Consider the following 22830-nt stretch of genomic DNA (forward strand, 5'->3'; position numbering starts at 1 on the left):
CGATTTTCAAAATTAGCTTCCCTTCGACCAACAGAATGTGTGGTCTTGCCGGTACTAGTAGTACACACTCTCTATGTGGTTACACTTTCTATAAAAACATTAATCTTATAATCATTATAATGATAGGATCGAGAATGGCCGAAATAACAACTTACTAAACGTACCGTCATGTTATTGCATCTAATGTATGCAACGCTGCATTACCTTTGTGCTACTTTTTACATGTGATTCCCGCAAAAGTACTGAGGATCATGAAAATATATTACTCGACAAAGTTGGATAGGAACAACTCCGACGAGGTACCGTTTTAACAGTGGGCATCCACTGATAGATGTGACTTAAATACTACAGTACTTCCAATACAAGATTTTCTTGAGCGTTTCTTTGAATAAGCAGTCAAGCTAGCAAAACAAGACTTTATTGCAAAGGCTCAAAGCAATTTCTTAACAAAGAAGAAAGTAGAAATTACGGAGGAAGAAGTTGTGGTAGTTGGTGACTTTCCGGAAAATTACAGTTTTATTGTCCAGGATGCGGCTCAAGCATTTTATTGGAATAAAGCACAGACAACAATACACCCTTGGGTTTACTATTATAAGAATAATGTGAAGCTATGTCACCACTCTTCCACTATTATATCCGATAACAACCATCAAGATGGGTTAGCCGTACATTTATACTGGAAACGACATGTGGATCATTTAAATAAAAAATTGAGTCATATTAAAAAAAAATAGATTACTTTTCCGACGGATGTGTGGGCCAATATTAAAACTGTAAAGTCTTCTTGAATCTCACGTTCCACCAAGAGGACTTTCACTTGTCTGCTAAGTGGTATTTATTTACCACAAGTTACTGCAAGGGGTCTTCATGATGATGTAGGTGGCACTATTAAAAGTAAAGCCAGGAAAGAGAGCCTCCGACAAAAATATTACTTAATAAATCTAAAGATTACTATAATTTCCCACATGAAAAATATGTATAGCCACCACTAAAGTTACATAAATTGTTCTTGAAAAGGAAAATATTTTATACAGCCTGTAGCTCAAATGACTGGAAGTCTTTGGCCATAATTTATTTACATGTTCAAGTCAATTTTGGTTCTTTAATTTTTTTAATAATGTTCTTTAACATGGTGAGGTAAAGTTGCACTGATTCAGTATATGTAAAATTATACTAGTATTATTTCTCCACCTGATTTAGGAATTATCATTGAGTTCATCATAAATAACGTATATTTCCTTCTTTGGGAGAGACTGTGAATCCCACTAACGTACATTGACTTCAAGAAAATTACTTCTCCCGAGTGCGTTATCTTCTCAGTTTTGTCAATCCATTTTCAATTTGAAAAATTATTTCAGATCGTCCTTCTACGTTTAAAATACTTTATTGTAAGGCAAATATTAACTCTCCGTTACTTCCCTGTGGGTTTAATCCACCCAAGAGACTAAAATATCCTCGTAATAATATCTTGTGTGTATAATATTTCAGAATAAACTATTTATTATAATCCTATATTTTTTATTATCTCAAATTTCGTAGTTATTTAGTTTTGTTTTACTTTCAATTTTATGATTATTTAATAAATTCTTCAGGGAAGGATAAGTATTTCTAACATTTTTGAAAATATGACTAAATCTACAGAGAGTTGAAACAATATATTTCTACAAATATGTTAATGAATAAAAAAAATTAAGTGACAAGTTCATCTTTTATTCACAAAATTCTTATGGATAAATAAATTATTTTTATGTTTAAAAAAAAAATGATACTAAGTCAACTGAATATGCTATTTACGGATACATTTTTTTAAAAGTTAATTTATTTATATTACGTATACGTTTTAAAATATACAAATTATAAATATATATTTAGTTGTAATTGATATATTGAAAATATAATACATGGTTTCGGAAAATTTGAAATAACAAAGTTTTTTCTTTAATCTCCAGAGTTTTCGGTTTGAATTGGCTGTAGCGTATCATTGGTTGTTAATATGGGAATTGAATTGGTTTGATTTAAGAGGGGTATATCCATGTTGAGAGTGTTTTCCTCGTTTGAAAGAATATTTTCCTCAAGAAGGGTATTATTCATGAAATTTGGGGATGAGTCACATAATGGTCCAGATTGACCAGGGAGACATTTACATTCCCAAGGTTTTTCACATTTTCCTTTGCATCCTGGATAAGGCCGACAATCTTGACAATACTCACCTTCCCATCCAATATGACACCAGCACTCATTGGGTTTGAAGCAATAACCATTTATGGAATGGCAAAGAGAATGACATATGGGAAGTTCGCAAAAGTTCCCTTTCCAACCTTTCTTGCAGTTGCATTCTAGTGGTTTTTGGCATTCTCCATTTAAGGAACAACCGGGTAATTTTTCGCATATGTCACATTTGTCTCCCTTCCAACCAGGTTTGCATCTTGTCAAAAGTACAAAAATTTAAAAAGATAAAATAAAATTAATCATTTTTTAACATTATAAAACTTAAAGGAAGTTCAAATTAGTATATTTTAAAACTTCTAAACTCAATTATATAAATATAAATATTATGATAAATTCAGAAAAAACTATTTATGTAGAAACTTTATTTTCAGATACTTATAAAAGTATTTTCAATCATATTGTTTTTGGTCAACGATTTTAAATAAATAAGATCCATCAAAGATATGAGTAACTTGGATTTTTCTTGATGAAATACGATTCCTCTCCTAGGCTTCAATTTTTACCACTTCAAAATTTCGAGTTGTTCGCAGTAGAGAGTATAATTGAATGTTTTGATATAGAAGATCAGCTCATATTAGATCATTCCCTGTCAATCCCACTAAACAAACAGCATCCCTTTACTCAGCTCAAACGACGATGTATATAAATAATGTACTAGAACTTAATTTCCCTTTTTGAATATTTCAAATAAATATTTAATATGTTCCGGCTCAATTCATGATTTTTATAATTTAATCGAATTTTATATTCTAAGTATTTATCATGCGTGAAACAGTTTGTGGGGAATCTGAGTACTATTTTTATTTTCAAAAGCTGTTAATAATATATTTTTTAATTCTTGAAGAAAATATATTTAACTATAAAGCAACTCATTTGCTCATGAAACACTGATGATTTGATGCGAAGTTATACATGTAATTCCTCTTATTACGCAGAGCAAAATTAAGAATTGATACCAGAGAAGATATGGAGTGGGAATTTTTTTAATTTGGTAGCTGTAATAACCACTGACATATCATCTAATAAATGTAAGGACAGCTTAGCTTCTTCACTTCCAAACATTCTTCAAATAACTAAATTGCTTCAATTTTTCGGTTTTTCTACAGCTCTATAAATTGATGTTTTATCATACAAATTTATATTACGGGCAATGTGGAAAATCAGGATTTGCAAAATGCCCGGGCAATCTATAGAATTTCCAATCGAGTAGTAGATGGTAATTTTAACTTCATTTACATTGTCACTTAAAATGATTGTGATTAATTAGATAATGAAACAATTCATTGCAAGCAATTTGATCATTAAGTATTTGATTAAGAAACAATTTAATTACAAGCATTTTTATAATATTGTGCAGGGATTTCCAACTTGTGCATCGCGGGAACATTGCTGCTTGCCGAAATTTTAAAGGTGTGGCTTAAGTCTCCTTCTCACTTCAAGAAATATGTTTCATTAAAGGTATTGTAATATCATCAAAATGCGTAGTTTCTAATAGTACCTACAAACATTGCAAAATATTGAACGGCATCTCGTATTTCCCCTTTGATTATATTAGAGTGCACCCAAGCCCAAGGGTGCTATTGCACAAACAATGGGCCATGGGATATTATAAGATATTAGAAAGGTCCTGATAGTCAGTGTAGCGGAGGTAATGGATTTAGATCACCCTTGTGGACAAGCGGTAAACTAGTCATGAAATAGGTTTTTTTCTAAATGTTAAAGCGAAAGTCCAAATATGTTCATGTTGGTGAAACGAGTAAATATAACGATTTATCCCTATTGATCAGAGTTTAGATCTTTTGCACAACATTCGAGATTGTAAATTTTATAATTTTTAAAAACAGATTTATTAAATAAAAATTGGTTAATCTAAGTTAAAAATGGCTAAATATATACTACCAAGATAAGTTTATATTGATTTAGGGAAGGAAATATGATAAAAGGACAATGAAAAAGATAGAAAGGATGAACGAATTCCTAACTTCGTTTTAGACTCCAATGTGGATGTCTTCAGCATTTGCAGCAGATGCTCCTGTTAATGATTTGAAACTTTACTCGACATATTATTGTTTAGAAGAATTGACAATGATTTGGCAGAGGTTGTCAAGAAGAAAATTCTTAATCAAATGTTGTATTTGACACAGGAGCGAGTTTCATTCGCTATATTCAACACAATGTATTAAATGATGATGAAAATATAGCCTTGAAATGATATTCGACTATAAAACCTGATAGCTTTAGAAGAGGTAAACCTATATTTTAGATTATAGCTGAAAAAACTAAATTTGATAATCTTATTGGTCAAGAATAGCATCTTTTTTTAGCCATGCTGAATATATGGTCAGATTGGCTTCAAAAGCATGTTGCATCATGGTCAGGAAATGAAGACAACATGAAAACAAAAAATACATTAAAATCTATACATAATATTCGGGTATTGCAGAGAGAGGAATAAAAATGGTGACTGACTATGCGAACATAATAATTAAAAATCTCAAGCATAGAGTATCTTCTTAAAGCTGTAGAAAATGTCGAGGCAATGATTTGATTGTTTTAAAAAGAATATCTTCAATAAATAAATAGACAATAAAAAGAATCCTTTTTTTGTAATTTTTACGTTTTTATTTATAGTACTATAAGAAAAAATATAAAATGTATATCTGTCTGATTTTCAAATTGTTATTAGAAATTTGTTGAAAATAAGAAATTGAGGTATGAGTATAATCTTTCGAAAATATTGATATATTTTTCGCCAAAAATGGGTAAATATCAGAGAAAATAAAATTTATACATGGAAATATATAATTTAGTACTGCAGTTCGCACAGCTAGAGGTTTCTCTTTACCGTCATTGTACTGGCAAACTTGATACATAGATAATAAAATATCTAAAAAAAATAATTTTGAAATTGTTATATTTTAGTTATATGTATTTTTTGGCATTCATTGGTGTGGTTTATTTATATTTTTTGTCCAAAAATTACACAAAATCATCAAAAATGGCATTATAGAAAAACTTTAAAGACAATAAGCCTGAGGATAGGGCATAATGACATCAATTTTTTTGAATAGGTCTAATGGTACAGCCATTTGACGACATTTTCAAAGTATCCAAATTTTGCACATATTTTGATCAGCTACTGGAGGAGAGGTAAAGGAAATGAAATTAAAAGGGCATGTTCTATGTAAAGAGTATTTTAGTTTCTATTGAATAGTAACAGAGCATAAACTAAAGAATGCCCTTTACATGTTCTATGTAAAGGGTATTCTTTAGTTTATGTTCTCTTTCTATTTAATATATGACATATTACACAAATATTTTTTATGACAAATCAATGGAATATTTAATATTGCTTTGAATGGATCAATCTGATTACTACCATTTCCTTTTCAACAAGATTACGAATATTATGTAAAATAAGGAGGTGAATATATATTTTTTAATAAAACAGATCAAATATATATATCATTATTTTTTCAATATCTCTTTAGAAAATTAAATTTCTATAGGGATCCTTGTAACATTACTGAATATATATATTATTTGATTAGGTAATTCTAAGATCATAAAAATAATCTAATTCATCCACTATTGAGTCGGATATATATATATAATTAATATTAATTTTCTTGCTTATAATACGAGGATAATTAACTAAGACAAAAAAGTTTGTATTTTGATTAAAGGAGAACTTCATGAGGAACTTTCCTTTTGACATTAAATGGGAAAAAGTTTTTATTCTGAAGTATTTTTCAATATATTCATACATAGCTCAAATATTATGTTTATGATAAAGTTTGGGGAAAAGTAGATATATGTAGTTAGGGTATATGTGGATATATTGAATATTATACTTGAAAAAAAAAGTCAATGTATTGTAAAAAAAGATTTAAGGTTATCGAAAATTTGAATACATAATCGTAAAAGTTCCTTATGAAGTTGTCTTTTAATCAAAAGTCTTGGTGAGCCTTGTGAAAGGTTTAATTTGGTCAACAATTAAAAAAAGCACTGTCCAGAAGTAAAAAGTATCCCGGCAAAGAAACAAACAGTCTTCTCGTATTGATGTCCTACAACCTAAATAAAATTACAGACAGAGCAATATGTAGGGCTGAGCCAGCATTTAATCATAAACTTTTAGAGATCAAGTTCTATTGTTACTTAAAACAGTGCTCATTTATTTTATTTAAATGGATTATTGGCAAAGCAAAAATTTAGAGTAAACAATAACCATTGAGTCAGAGTAAACATTGAATATCATTCAATGTTTTATTTCAAAATTAAATGATGCGCAAGCAATTCATATTCTATCTTGAGATATTAAAACTTTCACATTAAAAAAAAATCGTTAAAAGGGAAGGAAAAACAAATATATCAACAAAAGAATTGAAAAATTCACTGGAGGCCTATTACCGTATTAAATGCAACTCATAGAATTTTATCGGAATTTTGGACTGTAAAAATATTGGAATGGCTCAGAATTTTTTTTTTTTTTAACAAAAGTCAAATTTCAGATACTCCACGAAACATGCAAGCGGCTATAAATTTAATCAATCATAGAAAAAAAGTTAGAGCTATCATCGATTCGATTAATCATTTGTCATGTTTTTAAAGCTATTACAAGACTTCTCCCTAAAAAGTTTTTTTAATCATGTGAGAGCCCTTTTACATAGTGGCTCATCTACTATTTCGTTAAATGGAGTAGAAAGCAACCCAATTTCTTTGAAGAAAAAAAACTGCCTGCACAGCTGCCTGACTGCACCTCTTTCATTAATTGCATCTATAGAAGATTTCACTAAACATATTTTTTTTTTAAGTAGGACAGATTTGCCGTTCATTTTAATGAAAAACCGCGTCTGATCGATCCCTATGCAGATGACCTCCCTTTACAGAAGAAGCTAATTCAAATTCACAGCTCTTAAAAGAATCAAAATCCTGTTGGACTTTTTCAAAAGTATGAGAAAAGATATTATTTAATACTCAACCTCCAGTCTTCCTCGGGGTGCTTGGATGCTATGTAATTATCAAAAAGTAGGAAATTGTGTAAATCAAAAATAATATTGAGATTTTGGGCATGATGTGAGAGTGTCAAAGAGCTCGTATTTTGAATTAGCATTGTATATATTGTGCTATTTATAGAAACCTGTCTAGTTGGAGAAATTTGAATCTTTAGAAAAGAATTGATCTTAATAACACAAGAAGTAGTTCTCTTACTTATATACACAGCCACTGCTTCCCCTCAATTTGCCATGAAGGTGATAAAAGAGGAAAAAGAGTGGCTGATACTGCTATTTCACCAATACTATTTGACCCCCATAAAAAGGCCTAAAACTACTGGTTGTAAATGGTATTAACCTTCTTGTGAATATAATAATAAAAATTGTCAAGATTTTTATCGATATGTCCGGAAAACTGTACGTTGAATGGAGGAGACAGGAGTTCTACCATAGACTCATGATTGGTACTGACGTCACCAACAAGAAAATGGATTCTAACTTCCCTGTATGGGCTCCAGCTCAACTAATTATTTGGTTAGCTGTTCCTCTATTCAATAGGGATTATATTTTGGAGATTATCCGCGACAAGGTTAAGAAGGGAGTATTCTTTAGAAATCTTAGTACTGCAAAGAATTTTTTGAAAGAACAACCTTTTTCGCGATTTATATAGCGGAGACAAAGAAGCACTGGGGCAGAGACAGCACGGACAAAATTGTTCACCGTTGAAGCCATCTAAAACACCAGACACAGCGCCCTCTTACTTGGCAATAAGTGCGCAAGACTGATGAAAAACAAATTTCAAGGGCATCTGCAGGGTTTTTGTTATATATTACAAGGCTATAATGATTCAAAAATTCTTTTTTTTTTAGGAAAGGAGTTTTGAGGGGTATGTCATTGGTGATTTTATTTTGGTATCAGGTAATGACACAGCAGGTACCAGTTCCAATATCAATTTAGTATGGTACCATTGTTGTATTGCTATACCTAATAACATTAAACCTTTTAGAGTGTCTCTTCTGCTAAGAGGTAATCGATACTTCACTAAATGGACGGGGATATGTACCGCCAAATCATCGGCTACAACTTCATTCCCTATAGACATGGCAATGAAAATAGGTTGTTGTCTTAGAACTTTAGTTTCCTTAAAAAATAAAAAATACTGATTAATATTAGTATACATTTTCATGTAAAAAAACTTATTTATATTAGTGTTGAACAAAAGTAATAATTTAATCAGCTTTAAATAGGCGCTCTACTTTCAGCAAAATAAATTATTTGATAATAATTTTACATTAGCTTTGTGGTTTGTGTGTAAAATATAAAGCTCATTTTCCATGAAATACAATATTTTACAAATGATTTTGATATAACAAATTATAAATGTCTTTAATGCAGTGAAATACTACCAGTAGGATATACCAGATGGCAGAAATTATACAAAGAAAATATTGATCTTTTCAAATTAGGATTCTCATAAAAAATGTGAAGCAATAACTAGAACTCAAAAGTACATAGAAAATCCTAAATCTTGCCTTCAACAGGGATTAAGGATAATGGGACTGGATATTCTGCGAAGTTCGAGTATAATACAGGATCGAGACAAAACAGTGAACTTAAAGTTACTATTGACAAAATAAATAGTACATATGTTTACGTAATCTCCCTATTACATAATATTAAAGGGAAAATCATTAGATATACGATGACCATAGCCCATAGTTTGAAAACTACAGACTGGAAAAAATCTATTTTGTTATAGAATTATCAAATTTACTTTTATTGGTGTGTATCCTAGCCCAATAAAATTCTAACTTATATTGGCAATAAAGTTTATAATTACATATACCAGTTCACACTAGAAGTGATAATATTTATTGACACACTCAGCTCACATTAAATAATATTATAATGTTTGGCTGTATAAAGAACGCTTGCGTATATAGCAAAATACGAACTAAGCTAAATACCATATATCTTATTGCCTCTAAAATATTAATTACTTATTAAATTAGTCAAGATATATACTAAATTATATTATATTTCTGAACTTTTTTGAAACTACTTGACATTAATTATTTGTTAAATTTGCTGTTAATAAATTAAAAGTTAAACTGAAAAAATGAAATGAAATCAACTTATTTTATAGCAAATATTCTTAAGTTGTAATATAAGTTTGATTTATCCATTTTAGCTATAATAACAAACATTTGAAAAAAAATATTAATCTTAAAATAAAGTCCTTCTTTTTACTTCATTTTTTTATGAATGGTCCATTTTGAAAGATCTGTATTTCAGATAATTAAATAATTTATTTATTTTTCAAATGCTGTAATACTTTTTTGTTTCAAATTATGTCTTTAAGTTGTAATTATACCATAAAAACTTGTTATTTTAAAGTGTCAAAATACCTGAACTATGTTTTTTTAAGATTTTGAATCTTATTTTTGTTTTTTGCAGTTTAAAAATTAATAATACATACGGGTTTTATTCTGCAAGTGCTTCAAAACCTTACTTTTTTTTTTAAATTCTGTCAAATGTCAACAAATAAATGAAACAATGGAAATACTACTAAAAAATAAGAAAAGTTATAAAAGTTAAAAAAAAAATTATTTATTAAACATTGCCGCCTTTATTGAATTATATTTGTCGTTTAATGACTCCTATATATTTGCATAATAAACCAATTTATTGTATTCTCTAATAATTTATATAGTTTATTAGAAAATTTTATTGGTTCTATACAAATTCTTATACACATATATTACTTAATTTATTAGAAACAATATACTAAAAAAGAAAATCAAATAGTTTTTTCCAATGGTTGAAGGTCAAAATGTACTTACAGACATTCCTCGGGAGATGAGCAAAATCCATTTAAGCAACCAGCCTTACATATAGCTAAAATTGAGAGAAAAATATTTTTTGAAGCTCTTATAAATGATATCATATAAAATAAAATATGCATATACAAATTAATCCCTACCATTAATAGGCTTTATTAATTAATAGTTGCATTTATTTATGAAAAGATTATGCAAAGACAACTTTTTTGTTTCATAAAATTGTTAAATGAAGGCTTAATTAAAGTAAATCCAGCTTCAATCTGATAACCAAAGGATCAAAAAATGTAAATTGATTTAAAATTTGAAACACCTATGTGCCACCATACGCGTCAAATTGACCCCTTTTCAACTTTAAACAAAGAAAAATATCTGTTGTTGATATTTTTGAGACTGGAAGTTTTTTACTTTTCCTAAATTAACTTTTTATTTCATTTTACTTTCAATAAAAATGACTTTGTATAAAGATTGTTAACGGGCCATTTTGACCGGTTATTATAAATAATATTTTATGTAATAATAAATTCAATTAACACATATTAACCTAATGGAAATATTAATATTTACTCTCAGGTAGACTAAATATAACCATTGTATGTAGACATAGATCTGAATCAGAGAACTTTAATTGTAGCAACAGTAAATTTCCAACTACAAAGATATCTAAAACACTATATTTATTTACATGTAGGTCATACAAAGGTATTTTAAACCAAATAAGACAAACACGTTTACATAGATTAGTCTTAAACATAATTTCAAAATAAGTAAAATTTTGGGCAAAGAAATGGAAACTTGTTTTTGGTTTTTAGAAAATGCATGTATAAAAAGTTTTTGAGGTTACGAATTGTGTTTTATAGTTACTTGCTAAAAAATAATTCAAAATCAAGAAATAGTCGAACATATATAGCTTTATTGAAAAGACCAATACTTTATTCATATTCAAAGTATGACTACATATATCTTAATAAAAGTGTCTCTTATAGTCAATCCTAGTAAAATAAAATAGTCTTCATTGAAACAAAATAAAGTACCGCTTCGAACTGAAAACTCCTGGCCCAACAAAGTTTCCCACAGCCCACTCAATTTTTTGTTTATTCAACATTCTAAATCATAAATGGGACAAATACTGAAAGTTTTTGCAGATGTGTCCAGAATCTAAAAAAGCGTAAATAACTGACCTTCAAACTACAATAAGTCGACGATATAGATAGTTGTCAATTTGTGATAAGGCATTATCTAATCTAAGAGATGCAGAAGAGAGAAGGTATTTTCACGCTATTTAATAAATAAATTATACTATATTTTATTACAGAATATTTTTTTTTTATGTCCCTAAGATTCATGTCGTTTATTTTTTATATTAATTGTAAATTTGAGATTTATACGTAAGTAAGTGAAAATTTAATATCTAGTATGTAAGTTAATTTATTTCAAACCTCTAAAATATACGTTGTTTTATTGGATATTATTTTGAAAGAATTGAAAAACAGTAAATATAGTAAGAATTTTCTTTTATAATCAAATAAAATTTATTATTACATAGTTTTTTCCAGGATCAACCTACAAAATATTTATCCTAATATATAGTTTTATAAAGCGGATTATTGTGACAAAAATAGATTATCTTTGAGATATTGGATGAAAACTGTTTTTGATTGTACTTATTGTAATAATTCAGTCATTTCTCAATACAAATTATGTATTTGATATTATTTAAACTAAACTAAGATTGATTATACTATTTGTTGATATAAAATTATTAAAATTTAAAAGTAACACTATTACGAAAAGTTTAAGGTACTAAAACACTCAGTTTAAAAAAGACAGTTGTAATATAGCAGAGAAGGGAGAAAAGGAGAAACTGAATTGACAATATATTTGAATAAATAGACACTTTAAATGATGATATTAAGCTAAGTTTAGTGGACTTATTGTACTTGAAATCTAGAGTAACATGCAATGCAATTTTTTTATTATTGTTTCGGCATTCTTTTTAATTTATATGAATACAATTCACATCAAGCATGAATTTATCAAGAACAAGGCCCTGAGGAGTTATATGAAAACAAATTTTCATATCAATAATATAAATATTATGATATCGGAACTAGCCATTATTTACTTTCTAGAACATGCAGCCTTATAATTGGCCTCACCAAGTTTAAGGCAAACCAATGTTACATAACTAAATTCATTTATTCTTCATTAGTTAACTACAGAGATTTTCCTTTATATTTCTATATCTACATCAAGTTCTTTTTTTGATGTTGTCGTAGTCATTGGTCAATTTCCTTTTTTTATGTGTATTTAATATACGTGCTTCCCTTTTTTTGTTAGAAAAATAAGTAGTTGTTGTAGAATTTTTATTTTTTGACGAATTTTTGAATCGATATATAATATATTTTTTAAGACACGGGGAACTGTGGAAAAAAATCAATTTATTAGCGAAACCCCCAAATTTCTCTCCACGTCCTAGAAATCTGGTTTGATCAGAATAAGCTATAGTCCACCAGATGTAACTCAATTCTTGACAAAATATATTTTATTCTGTCTCTGTTTTGGCTCATGTTCGTGTTTAGTACAAATTTTCCAAATTTTAAAAATAGTATAGAGGACATACTACTTCATTAACTTAAAAAAATATGTTTGTATTTTTGGATAAATTTACATTGATCAAAAATTTGGGTCATTTTTTTCGAAATACCTTGTTTAATGTGACTTTAGACTTTTATAGAAGTTAGTGATAAAATTAGAATCTATAAATACCATTATATTATACAAAAATAATTTTATTTAAAGTAACATACAAAACTATTTTTGAAACATAAACGTCCATATTCAACTTCCAGCATCCACAAATGTTTAATACCAAAAAAAAAATAGTACTTAAAATGAAGGAACTTTATCTTAATTTGAAGACGATAAATCTTTTAGATACCCTAAATATTTCCCAGCCAGTCAGTCCATGAAATAATTCACACAAGGTTTATAAGTATTTGCTCTTTTCAAACTAACCGAATTATGCCATCGACAGAGAACATATGCCTTTGAATTTGAATATTTTGATATGATTAAAAAATTGATCATATGTAATCAATAAAAGTTCCAAAATGTAATAAATGTTTTTGTAGACAATGTAATGAGAGCATCAGCAAATACTATTTCAAAGGCCGATAATGGTAATTGCCATACAAAGTCGAAATGATATGGCAACTTTCGTTTGTTATCATTTTTTTTATTTGGACATTGAAAGATGAATAAAAATCAACTGGAACCAATCAATCATTTTGAATCATGCCTGAAGTGTTATATTGGATGAATTTGTTAATATTGAGTGATTTATTTCAAATGGTAAATATGGCTTCTTTAAAAAAAAAGAATAGAATAAATAAGTGAGAATTCATTGAATTTTACTGTAGAATAGGGTTTCTGACTGCAAATATAATTACATTGAACATCTTCACTCATGATTAGTCTGGAAGCAATTTGGAAAATGAATTTAAATATGGCTACTTCAATTCAAAAATATACATCACGAATATTAAAATTACTCGTTACTGTATTTGTATGGAAGTTTGATACCCTTAAGTAATATTAAATTATTTTCCAATAACAATATTTTGATTTTTGATTTTACTTCATAAACATTTTCCTTTATTATCCATTGTCCAACTGTGTGTTTTTGTCACTCAATTTAACGGCAATTTTTATCACTTTGGATACTTACAATAAAATTATGGAGTGACTGCTGATACTTATATGATTAGATTACAATTTGTTTTTCCTCAAAATGAAAAATAAGCATTATATTGTTATGTATCACACGAGAAAAATAACTTCAATGAAAATTTTGAAATTTAGGAACATTACTTTAAAATTGAAACTTCTGACTACTTTTACAAATTTACAAAGTCATTTAAAATTATTTTTTTAATGTCTTTAGAGGTCAAAAACGCCCTTTGAAGACTGAAACTATAAAAACATGAATTTTTCATTAAAATACAGAAGAAGATCGAATTAAAATGTCACACTAACAATTAAACACCCTTGAAAATATGCAAAATAAAAAATTGAATAATAAATCCCTCATGAATTAATTACTCCTATATCGTTAGAAAAAATATTTGCCGTCGAGTCGAGTCTCGGTCTATTATTAAATAGTTTTAGTGAAGTGTATGCCATTAAAAACATTTAATAGCTCTGGAATGGGTCTTTTGATATATTTCTAGCTCATAACACGGAGGAATAATTAATGGTGGAGAATTTTGAACAAATGAGTTAAAAAAAATAATCAAATTTATCTATGAACACAGAATCCAAAAGTGATCTCAGTTTATATCTCAGTCATCTGAATTCTGACATATCTAGTATTATAGTAATTCAGAACTATTATCGCTCAAAGTCAGTTTTTACACTTAAATCAATACTGAAACTAAAACTAGGATGAATTAAACTTATGAAAAAGTATTTATTATGATTATAAAGTGTTTTTATTGATTTTGTATCTTGTTTTAAACTCGATATGTTTCCAATTTTTAGGCTGACAATGATAAAACACGGCACTCTTTTTTAGACCCTTATAATTTATTTATAAGATATAATGATGAAAAATATCATAGAAATATTATAGACAAATATTCAATGTATAATTTAAAAAAAATCTATTTAAAGAATATGCATCTGCTAGAATTTTTTTGTTTGCTCCCGTCATTTTGACCTATTTTATATATATAAATAAACAGACATACATTAAGTATGCCCAAAATCATCGTAGATTAAATGAAATATATATATTTTTTTTAACCAGTATCAATTGATTATAGTTCTCAATTAATAACAATACCTTCCTGGGTTCCAGTAATCATACGGTAATAAAAAACCATTTTTCAGAAGGAGTCAGCAATTGGTTCTGACAAACTATTACAGGCTTGTCTTTCTGTTAACTGTATGTCTTTCCTCTTTAAAACATTTTTAATCATTGATAGTGATGATTCACACCACATTTTTCTTATTTATGCAACTTTTATCTTAGTGAGCTCCTGTCTTACACAAAGCTCTTTAGTAAAATCATAAGTATGCCCAAGTCGTATATTCTGGATTATATAAATTTTTTTATGTGTCATCATAACTAAAAGAATATCCCTGTAGTTAAAAAGATCAACCGAGAGATAAAGTGGGATTTTCTGGAGATAAGCGGGAATTTCTATCAAGTCACCTTTTAATGAACTGTACCCACCCATGACTAGTTCAAGAGTATAAAAAGTATCCCTTACTGTGTTAAGGAGCGAGCACCAATATTTGAGTCTAAATAAATTACTTATTATTGAACGTACCACACACTTGGAATATTGGAGATCAAAAAAATCAGGAGATACTGTTGAATTCCGAAAGTCCTCTCTTCTTAAACATTTCAGAATCCATTCAGCTAAAAAAAACTTCCAAAAGCTTTTGAAATCTATTGCTCCAAATCCGCCTAGCCTTTTGGGAGTTGTGGTTCTTTTTATGGAGAATATCCTTTTCCATGGAAGATCTACGAAATTCATCAATTTATCATCTATGTCTGAGCAGATTTCGATGTCATACATACATATACGTAAAAGATGAGTTACCATTAGAACTATATGGGAGTTCCAAATTTGAACTTGCTCCCATCTATGAAAGTTAAGAGATTTAATTAGATTTGTATTTTTCTTTATTCGGGAAATAATTTCCTGCTTATTGTAGTCCTTTGAATCCTTTCAAATAATAGCTTTAAGCAACTTGATGCTTGATTTCACATGCGGGGAATATAGTGAGTTTATGTCACTATTATTTGTTATTAGCTAGGATTTTTCAAAATTAATTTTTAGGCCTGACAAAATCTCAAACCATGACAGAAGTCTTTATATTTCAATGATGGATGCTATCGTTAAAACTCTTCCTGGTGCTATGATTTCTGATGTATCATGTACATATATTTAAATGGATTCACAATATCTAATTGTTTTTTTTTTTTTTTTTTTAATACTTCGGTATCCCTCATTTGTAACAATAAGGGATCCACAGCAACTATAAAAAGAGTTGCTGCTATGGGATCTCCTTGCTTGCATCCACGTTATATCTGAAAAGGTCTTAATACGTGTCCTGACCCATAACTTGTATTGGAGTTTACAAGCACTGTAGCAACAGCTCTTATTATGAATTTTCCAAATCCTTTGCACATCAGTGTTCTTATAATCTGAGTATGTGAGACACAGTCAAAAGCCTTTTCATAGTCAATGTTCAATATAGTATAATTAGCAAAACTATCGAAAGCAGTCTGTAAGTTTGCAACAATGTCTTCCATTCTCTGACTATCTATAAATCCTTTCTGGGAATTATGTACTGTATCTTGCTTTGTCTTCTTCAGTCTTTCCACAATTATATGTGAAAATACATTGTACATACAAAGTGTTTTGAAGTGTGATTGGCCTCCAATTCTTAAAGAATCGTATATCTTTTCCTTTGTTGGGTATTGTACTAAGTAGACTTTCATTTATATTTGATGGAAAGGACCCCAACATCAGTATCCACTCAAATATTTCCTTACGAATCGGTGCAAGTTCATCAGCATAAAGTTGATAAATTTAAAAACCAAAGTCTCATAAGCTAGGAGATGTATCTTTTTTGCCACATCTTCTTATAGTTTCTACAATTTCTTGCTCTGAGAAGTGTTTCTCAGTTTCCTGAACAGACAATGTTATTTATTCTGGAGGTTCACACGAATATTATCGGCAAAGCTGGCATAATTCAAATTCACACTTTTCCCCCCATATCTATACGAAATCTGGCATGGGAGATCATTGCTCTCATTCCCTCACGGCATTCCTCATCGTATAGGACAGATGAATTGAATATCCATCTCCCTTTCTGTTTTACGTTATGTATTGGTTCGAACTTAGGTAGAATAGACTGATGGTTATAAATAATATTTGGAATAACTGTAAATTCAATAGGCCTAAATGCATCCCTGTTCTACAGAAGCAAATGTCGAGATGTGAAGATACAGCCTTATTGTTCCGTGTTTTAGTGTAGAGAAGGTGTGTGAGCCCATTCTTAACAGTTCGCATCAGTCAACATTTTTTTTCTCCATAATTCTCTGCAGACTCCTAGAAGCTTTATAATTACCCTTTCCTATTGCAGTAGAATCTTGTTTTTTCAGTCATAGATGTAGGTGTACTATAGTACAACAATTAAAAATTAATGAATACAGTTCATTAGAATAAAATTCAGGGTTATCCTCATTTGGTCCATAAATCCCGACAATGTGGACGGAAGCATCAACTTGTTTTATTTGAATGTAACATATGGATAACTTGTACCTTCAACTCTTTTTTAAGAGAAGCTGATCCATCTTTTCCATCAATACGCTTGTTTGTGGAGAAGCTAGCACGACCGAATGAATGATTAGGATTTGCTCTATAAAGCTCTTTCTCAGAAAAACCAAAAAAAGAAAAAGAAAAATGGCTACGTCAAATACATTGAGGTTATCTTGCCTAAAAGGACGGCCTGACTCGTCTATGCGTATAACAATGAATGTATCCACAATAAATCAACATTTAAATTAGTAGAATCGGATGCAGATTTTATCATTTTCTCTCTTCTTGCGGTAATACTAGCATATGACATCTTTTTTAAATGTCCGCTAGTGTTTGGCCTACGCGGGCAAGGATGTTCCTCCATCCCCCTTTGTGCATATTCTGCCAAATTACCCAAATTAGTAATAAAGAAAAATAAAGTTAATAAATTGTTCCCTCACCAATATGTGTAGCTTCTAGTAGCTTCTCCTTCAGAACAAAAAAAAAAGATAATGAAAAAAAATTGATCTTAAATTTGTTTTCAACCTAATAATTATCTTCCACTACACTAATATGTATATACAATTTTTTTCAATGCGATTTTGCTCAAACAATTGAATACATACAGAGTTTCGTAACTATATACTGATTAAACTATTAAAAAAAATTGCCCGAGGATTGAGATCTTGATTGATGTTATCTAAAGAAACATTAAATAACTTTTATAGCCTACAATTTCCAATTTTATGTTCTACAGATACCAACATTTTGTATCTTATCAATAAAATTTGATGGCTGAATTTATATATTTTCAAGCAACAAATCTTAAATAACTTTTTATATATATATATTTCTAAGATTTTTTTGTAGTTCACTTTTTGGCCTAACGAAAAATTATAGATTTTAGCATTTTGATTTAACAAAAAAAAGCTTATTATACTTTCAAAGAAATTGTAATCTTACAAGGGACGCATGTAGAAACACACTTTTTATAAAGTTATACGAATTAAAAGCTAAATACGTAAAATATCCAAAACATAACATTTATATGAATAGAAAAATCACTTTTAGTTATTGATGCAGGGGAGATACATTTGACATATTCAAATAAAAACCAATAAAAGATCTTTGTTCATGTGTAATAAATACATAAAAATCTGAAACTTATTATATTATTATCGCTTTTCACAAGTTTTTTAACTAAAAAGCAACATTGTATCTATATATAGGTTCATAAATAATATATTCTTTTTTTTTTTTTTCTTTTTTATCATACGTATTGGGATTTTTAATTTAATTTTTTAATCTTTACAAAAAATATGAGTATTTTATTTTGATAATTCTATTTGTTATACAGATTAAATAGTTTAATTTCAAAAAGTGCGCGTTATACCTGATACAACAATATTTTTAGAAGACACAATCCTTTCAGATAAAATATAAATATAAACTTTTTAAACATTGTTTATTTAAATGAAAATTGTTTTTTATAATGATAAATTTCTTTTTTTTATATAATTATTAAATTTACTACTTCAAACGCTCTGCGTTATTTTGAAACTTTAATTTATAAAACCCAAATCTTCATTTTTTATCAATAGAAATATTTTTGGGCTATGTCTTCCTGACATTTTAAGAAGAAAATAGGAATAAGTCTAATAATGTACATATATCAACAGTATAAACAGTTAAAAACTCATTTTTACTATTCGATATCACTATTCATTTAATTTACTTTTGGCTACAATTTATTAATTAAAATATGCAAAAATTTTCCCTTAAAGAGATAAGTTCCTATATGTTAAAGAAAATACAATATTTATACAATTAATGGAAGGATACTTTTTGAATAAAACGATATTTTTCGGAGTTTGAAAAATTTCTTAAGTGCTAAGAAAACGAAGGATTGCTCTCTATTAATTAAAAATAAAAGTTTTGAAAATAAGAAACATTCTTCAGATTGTCAAATAAAAAAATGTCGTACTTGTGAAGGTCCTATTTTTCACAACTCCATTTATAATATTACTATTGAACTCACGCTCTTCGCAAAATGTTCCTTTCCATCCAGGTTTACATCTACATTCATAGGGTTTACTACAATTTCCATGAAGACAACCAGGAAGTCGCACACATTCATTACAATTAGAGCTTTCCCATCCCACCTCACACGTACAAGTGTTCGGAGCTGTGCATTTTCCGTGAACCAAATCACATTTTTGTGAACAAATTGGCTCAGAACAAAGTGAGGATTCATTTTTCCATCCAAATAAGCAAACAATTTCTCCAAATTTTGTGCAGATATAGTTTCCATTTGCCTTTGAAAATAAATATGTATATAAACATTAGCTAACAATTGTACTGATGTGGATTAAAAGTAAATATTAAATACTTAATCCTTTATAGGCTAATATGTTCTTATTGATTGAATATTTAATTTTTTAATATATGTTAATGACTTATAATTTATATTAAGTTTAAAATAAAACCAATCTTAAATATGTTTTTGTCATAAAGTTTAAATAACTTTTTAATATTAGCTCGGGTTATTCGATTGTTAACATTATGTAATTTTTCAATATTTAAATAATTTAATTGTATTTGGTTCAAATATTTCTATGTTAAAAATTTGATTACTATTTGTTAAATAAATAAAAATTGTAATTTCTTTACAAAATACTATTTTTAGTAAACCAAAATAAAAATTTAAGATATATTAAGCAGTATTAAACTCTTGTACTTACTTATAAATATATCTACATAATTCCTTATTAATAAGGGGTGTAGCGGTAGTTTCAACAACACTTTTTGTGTTTCGTTCAATTTAAGTAAAATCGTTTAAACTTCAGACTATCCAATTTTTAACATGAAATGCACATGTACGGTTTATAGTTTGAATCTATTTTAATTATAGACAAGGTTTTTCAAAAAATTAAATTTGGATGTAACATGTCAAGTATTACAGATGTTTTGTAGTTCAATCTCAAAAAACTCTTCAGGGCCTGTTCTGGCCAAAAAACATGTGTTATTATGTTCAATTGTATAAATATTAAAGAAGAATAAATATTGTGAGGAAAACTTTAACCTTGTCTCTACAGTACCCATTGGGTTATAAAATCTCAAATTTATTCTCACTGAGTTAATTTTAAATTTTGATGTAATCATCTGAACTGATAAAAAAAATCAATCATTTAAATGAAATCAAATACAAGGAGAACAATAAAAAAATGTCTGCACGATTACTTGAATAATGCTCCTCAAATAAACTAATTTGAGCACTTAAAAATCTGTTTTTAACAAATATCTTGAAGAAAAGTTCTCAAAATTATGAAATTTTTTCTCACAATAATCTGCACGATATTTTACAATTATTGTGCTTATTTATGCTAAAACGGGTTTTGGACGAATACGCTTTTGATTAACGTAATATAAGCGATAATTCTGATATTCAAAGACATTTCAAAATAAATATATTATCATAAACTTACAAATATTTCAATTAATTACCTTAATATTATTCGCTTGGCACGCAATTTGAGCTTGACTTGTTATAGGGGACTCAAAAGATCTGAATTCAAAGTTCATTCCAAATATAAAGTTCATATAAGTGCTAAGAACTAAGAACTGAACAAGTGGTATATAGTTTCTCTTCATCATATTTGATTTAATTAACGAAAATAGAAGTAAATAAACAAATATTTGGTTTCGATAAACAATGAACAATGTTAGTTAAAACGATGAAACTTGATGTTTTAGCAAAGTGTTCATAAGAATTTATGGTAATTGGTGTTGTAGTCAAGCTTATATTTTTGTATACTTTTAAAGAAATACTAAACATAATATACAAATATTATTAAAGCAAGTTGCTCATTAATTTATATTTAATTGATTAGTTCAAAATCAAATATTTAAACGTAAATTAATTACTTCTCACATTATTGATTAATTGTCAATATGGGAATTATTTTAAAGTATGTATTTCTATCAAAAATAAATTAGTAGCAACATTTTTGTGCTTTGTAAATACAATACATTTACAAATTCCAAAGTTAGAATAATATTAGACACAAGGGAATTTGTTTTGCAGACTTTAATTTACTGTAAAAATACTTAAGTATCGTCTTTTTTTTTATGCAAATTACATTTTGATCAAAAACTCTCTATTGTATTTTGTGATTGATGGAATAACTATAATTGACTGATCAATATATAAATTAGAAGACAGAAATTGATGACTAATTTGTTTACTTTCGATTTATAAACAAGATTTTGTTTCATTCTAAGAATATAATTTTTTATATAAAATTTTGACTTAACAAGATGTAATTGTTATTTAAGGAGCTATACTTCAATCAATATGTGGTAAGGAGTTTTCATGTTTTGATTGATCTTTAAATTTTATTTAAAGAAAATATCATTTTTGACTTCAAATTATAGTTACTTGTTGATAAAAGGAAATTGTCTAAAACTTGAATTCTTGAATACCTTTTGGCAGTTTTCTAACAAAAAAAAATAACATTTATTCTTTGTCACACAAAGCTTCATACTTTTAAAATATATAAACATTTAATCTTTTAAAACAATTAATTTGAAAATCAATATAATTTCATAAGCACATTTCTAATGTCACCACGAAGATAAGCAGGGTGTTGGATTTTATCATGATATGTTTTTATCTACAGATGTGAATCTCCAAAGAAACTCAACTCATATAATTTGGTGTCCCGTCTAGAAAAATTGTTTTTAGGTACTTAAGTGTATCTTAAAGCATTTTTTTAAATACACCTTTAAGAGAAGTTTTCTGTGATTAGATCTTAAGAAAAGTGACCTTTTAGCAATTGAGATGATATGTCAAGAACTTCAATTACAAAATACCTAATGTATCAGAGAAAATATTCAATTTTGGACTAATCAATCGTAGTAATAATGTCTGAAAGCCAAATTTATATAATAGAACGATTATGAAATGAAACACTTTGCCCATTAATTAAAAGAATCTTTTAATATTAAATGTTCAATATATTAAAATTCCTTTTTTTGAAAGGCAAGTTTGGGTTTTATTCATAATATATATTTTATAAGACAATTTTGCTCATATCCAATTAGATAAATATACAAAATTAGGATAATCTAGTTTTTTTTAAGATTTTTTGTGTACAAAACCTGATAAAGAATTAAAGAGATTATAAGGCGGATATAATTTAATTGCTTATATCGGATATTTCTCGTTCATTCATACGTGTAAGCTCAAATTAATTCTTTCCATTTACACACAAGGATTTAATTTGTTTGTTTTGGACGATACCTAACAATAAAGGTAAGATATAACCAAAATCAAATTCAACTCTCATTTATAGATACAGAAAATTAGAAATATCATTATTCATTATACAACGTAATATCTATAAAATATTTGAAACTTAATACATATTTTTTTTTAAACTAAAAGGT

General features: G+C 27.9%; 1 protein-coding gene across 1 annotated transcript; it reads right to left on the reverse strand.

The window, feature by feature from the left end:
• Nucleotides 1-1767: 1767 nt before the first annotated feature.
• On the reverse strand, nucleotides 1768-21185 carry LOC121117607 (uncharacterized). Its single transcript, XM_071888120.1, has 3 exons — nucleotides 20887-21185; nucleotides 19367-19697; nucleotides 1768-2435 (listed from the first exon to the last, which is right to left on the reverse strand). Exons 1-3 carry the CDS (start codon nucleotides 21034-21036, stop codon nucleotides 1939-1941), a joined length of 978 nt encoding a protein of 325 aa, XP_071744221.1. The 5' UTR covers nucleotides 21037-21185; the 3' UTR covers nucleotides 1768-1938.
• Nucleotides 21186-22830: the final 1645 nt, after the last annotated feature.

Source organism: Lepeophtheirus salmonis, chromosome 5, assembly GCF_016086655.4.
Source record: "Lepeophtheirus salmonis chromosome 5, UVic_Lsal_1.4, whole genome shotgun sequence".
NCBI lineage: Eukaryota > Metazoa > Arthropoda > Copepoda > Siphonostomatoida > Caligidae > Lepeophtheirus > Lepeophtheirus salmonis.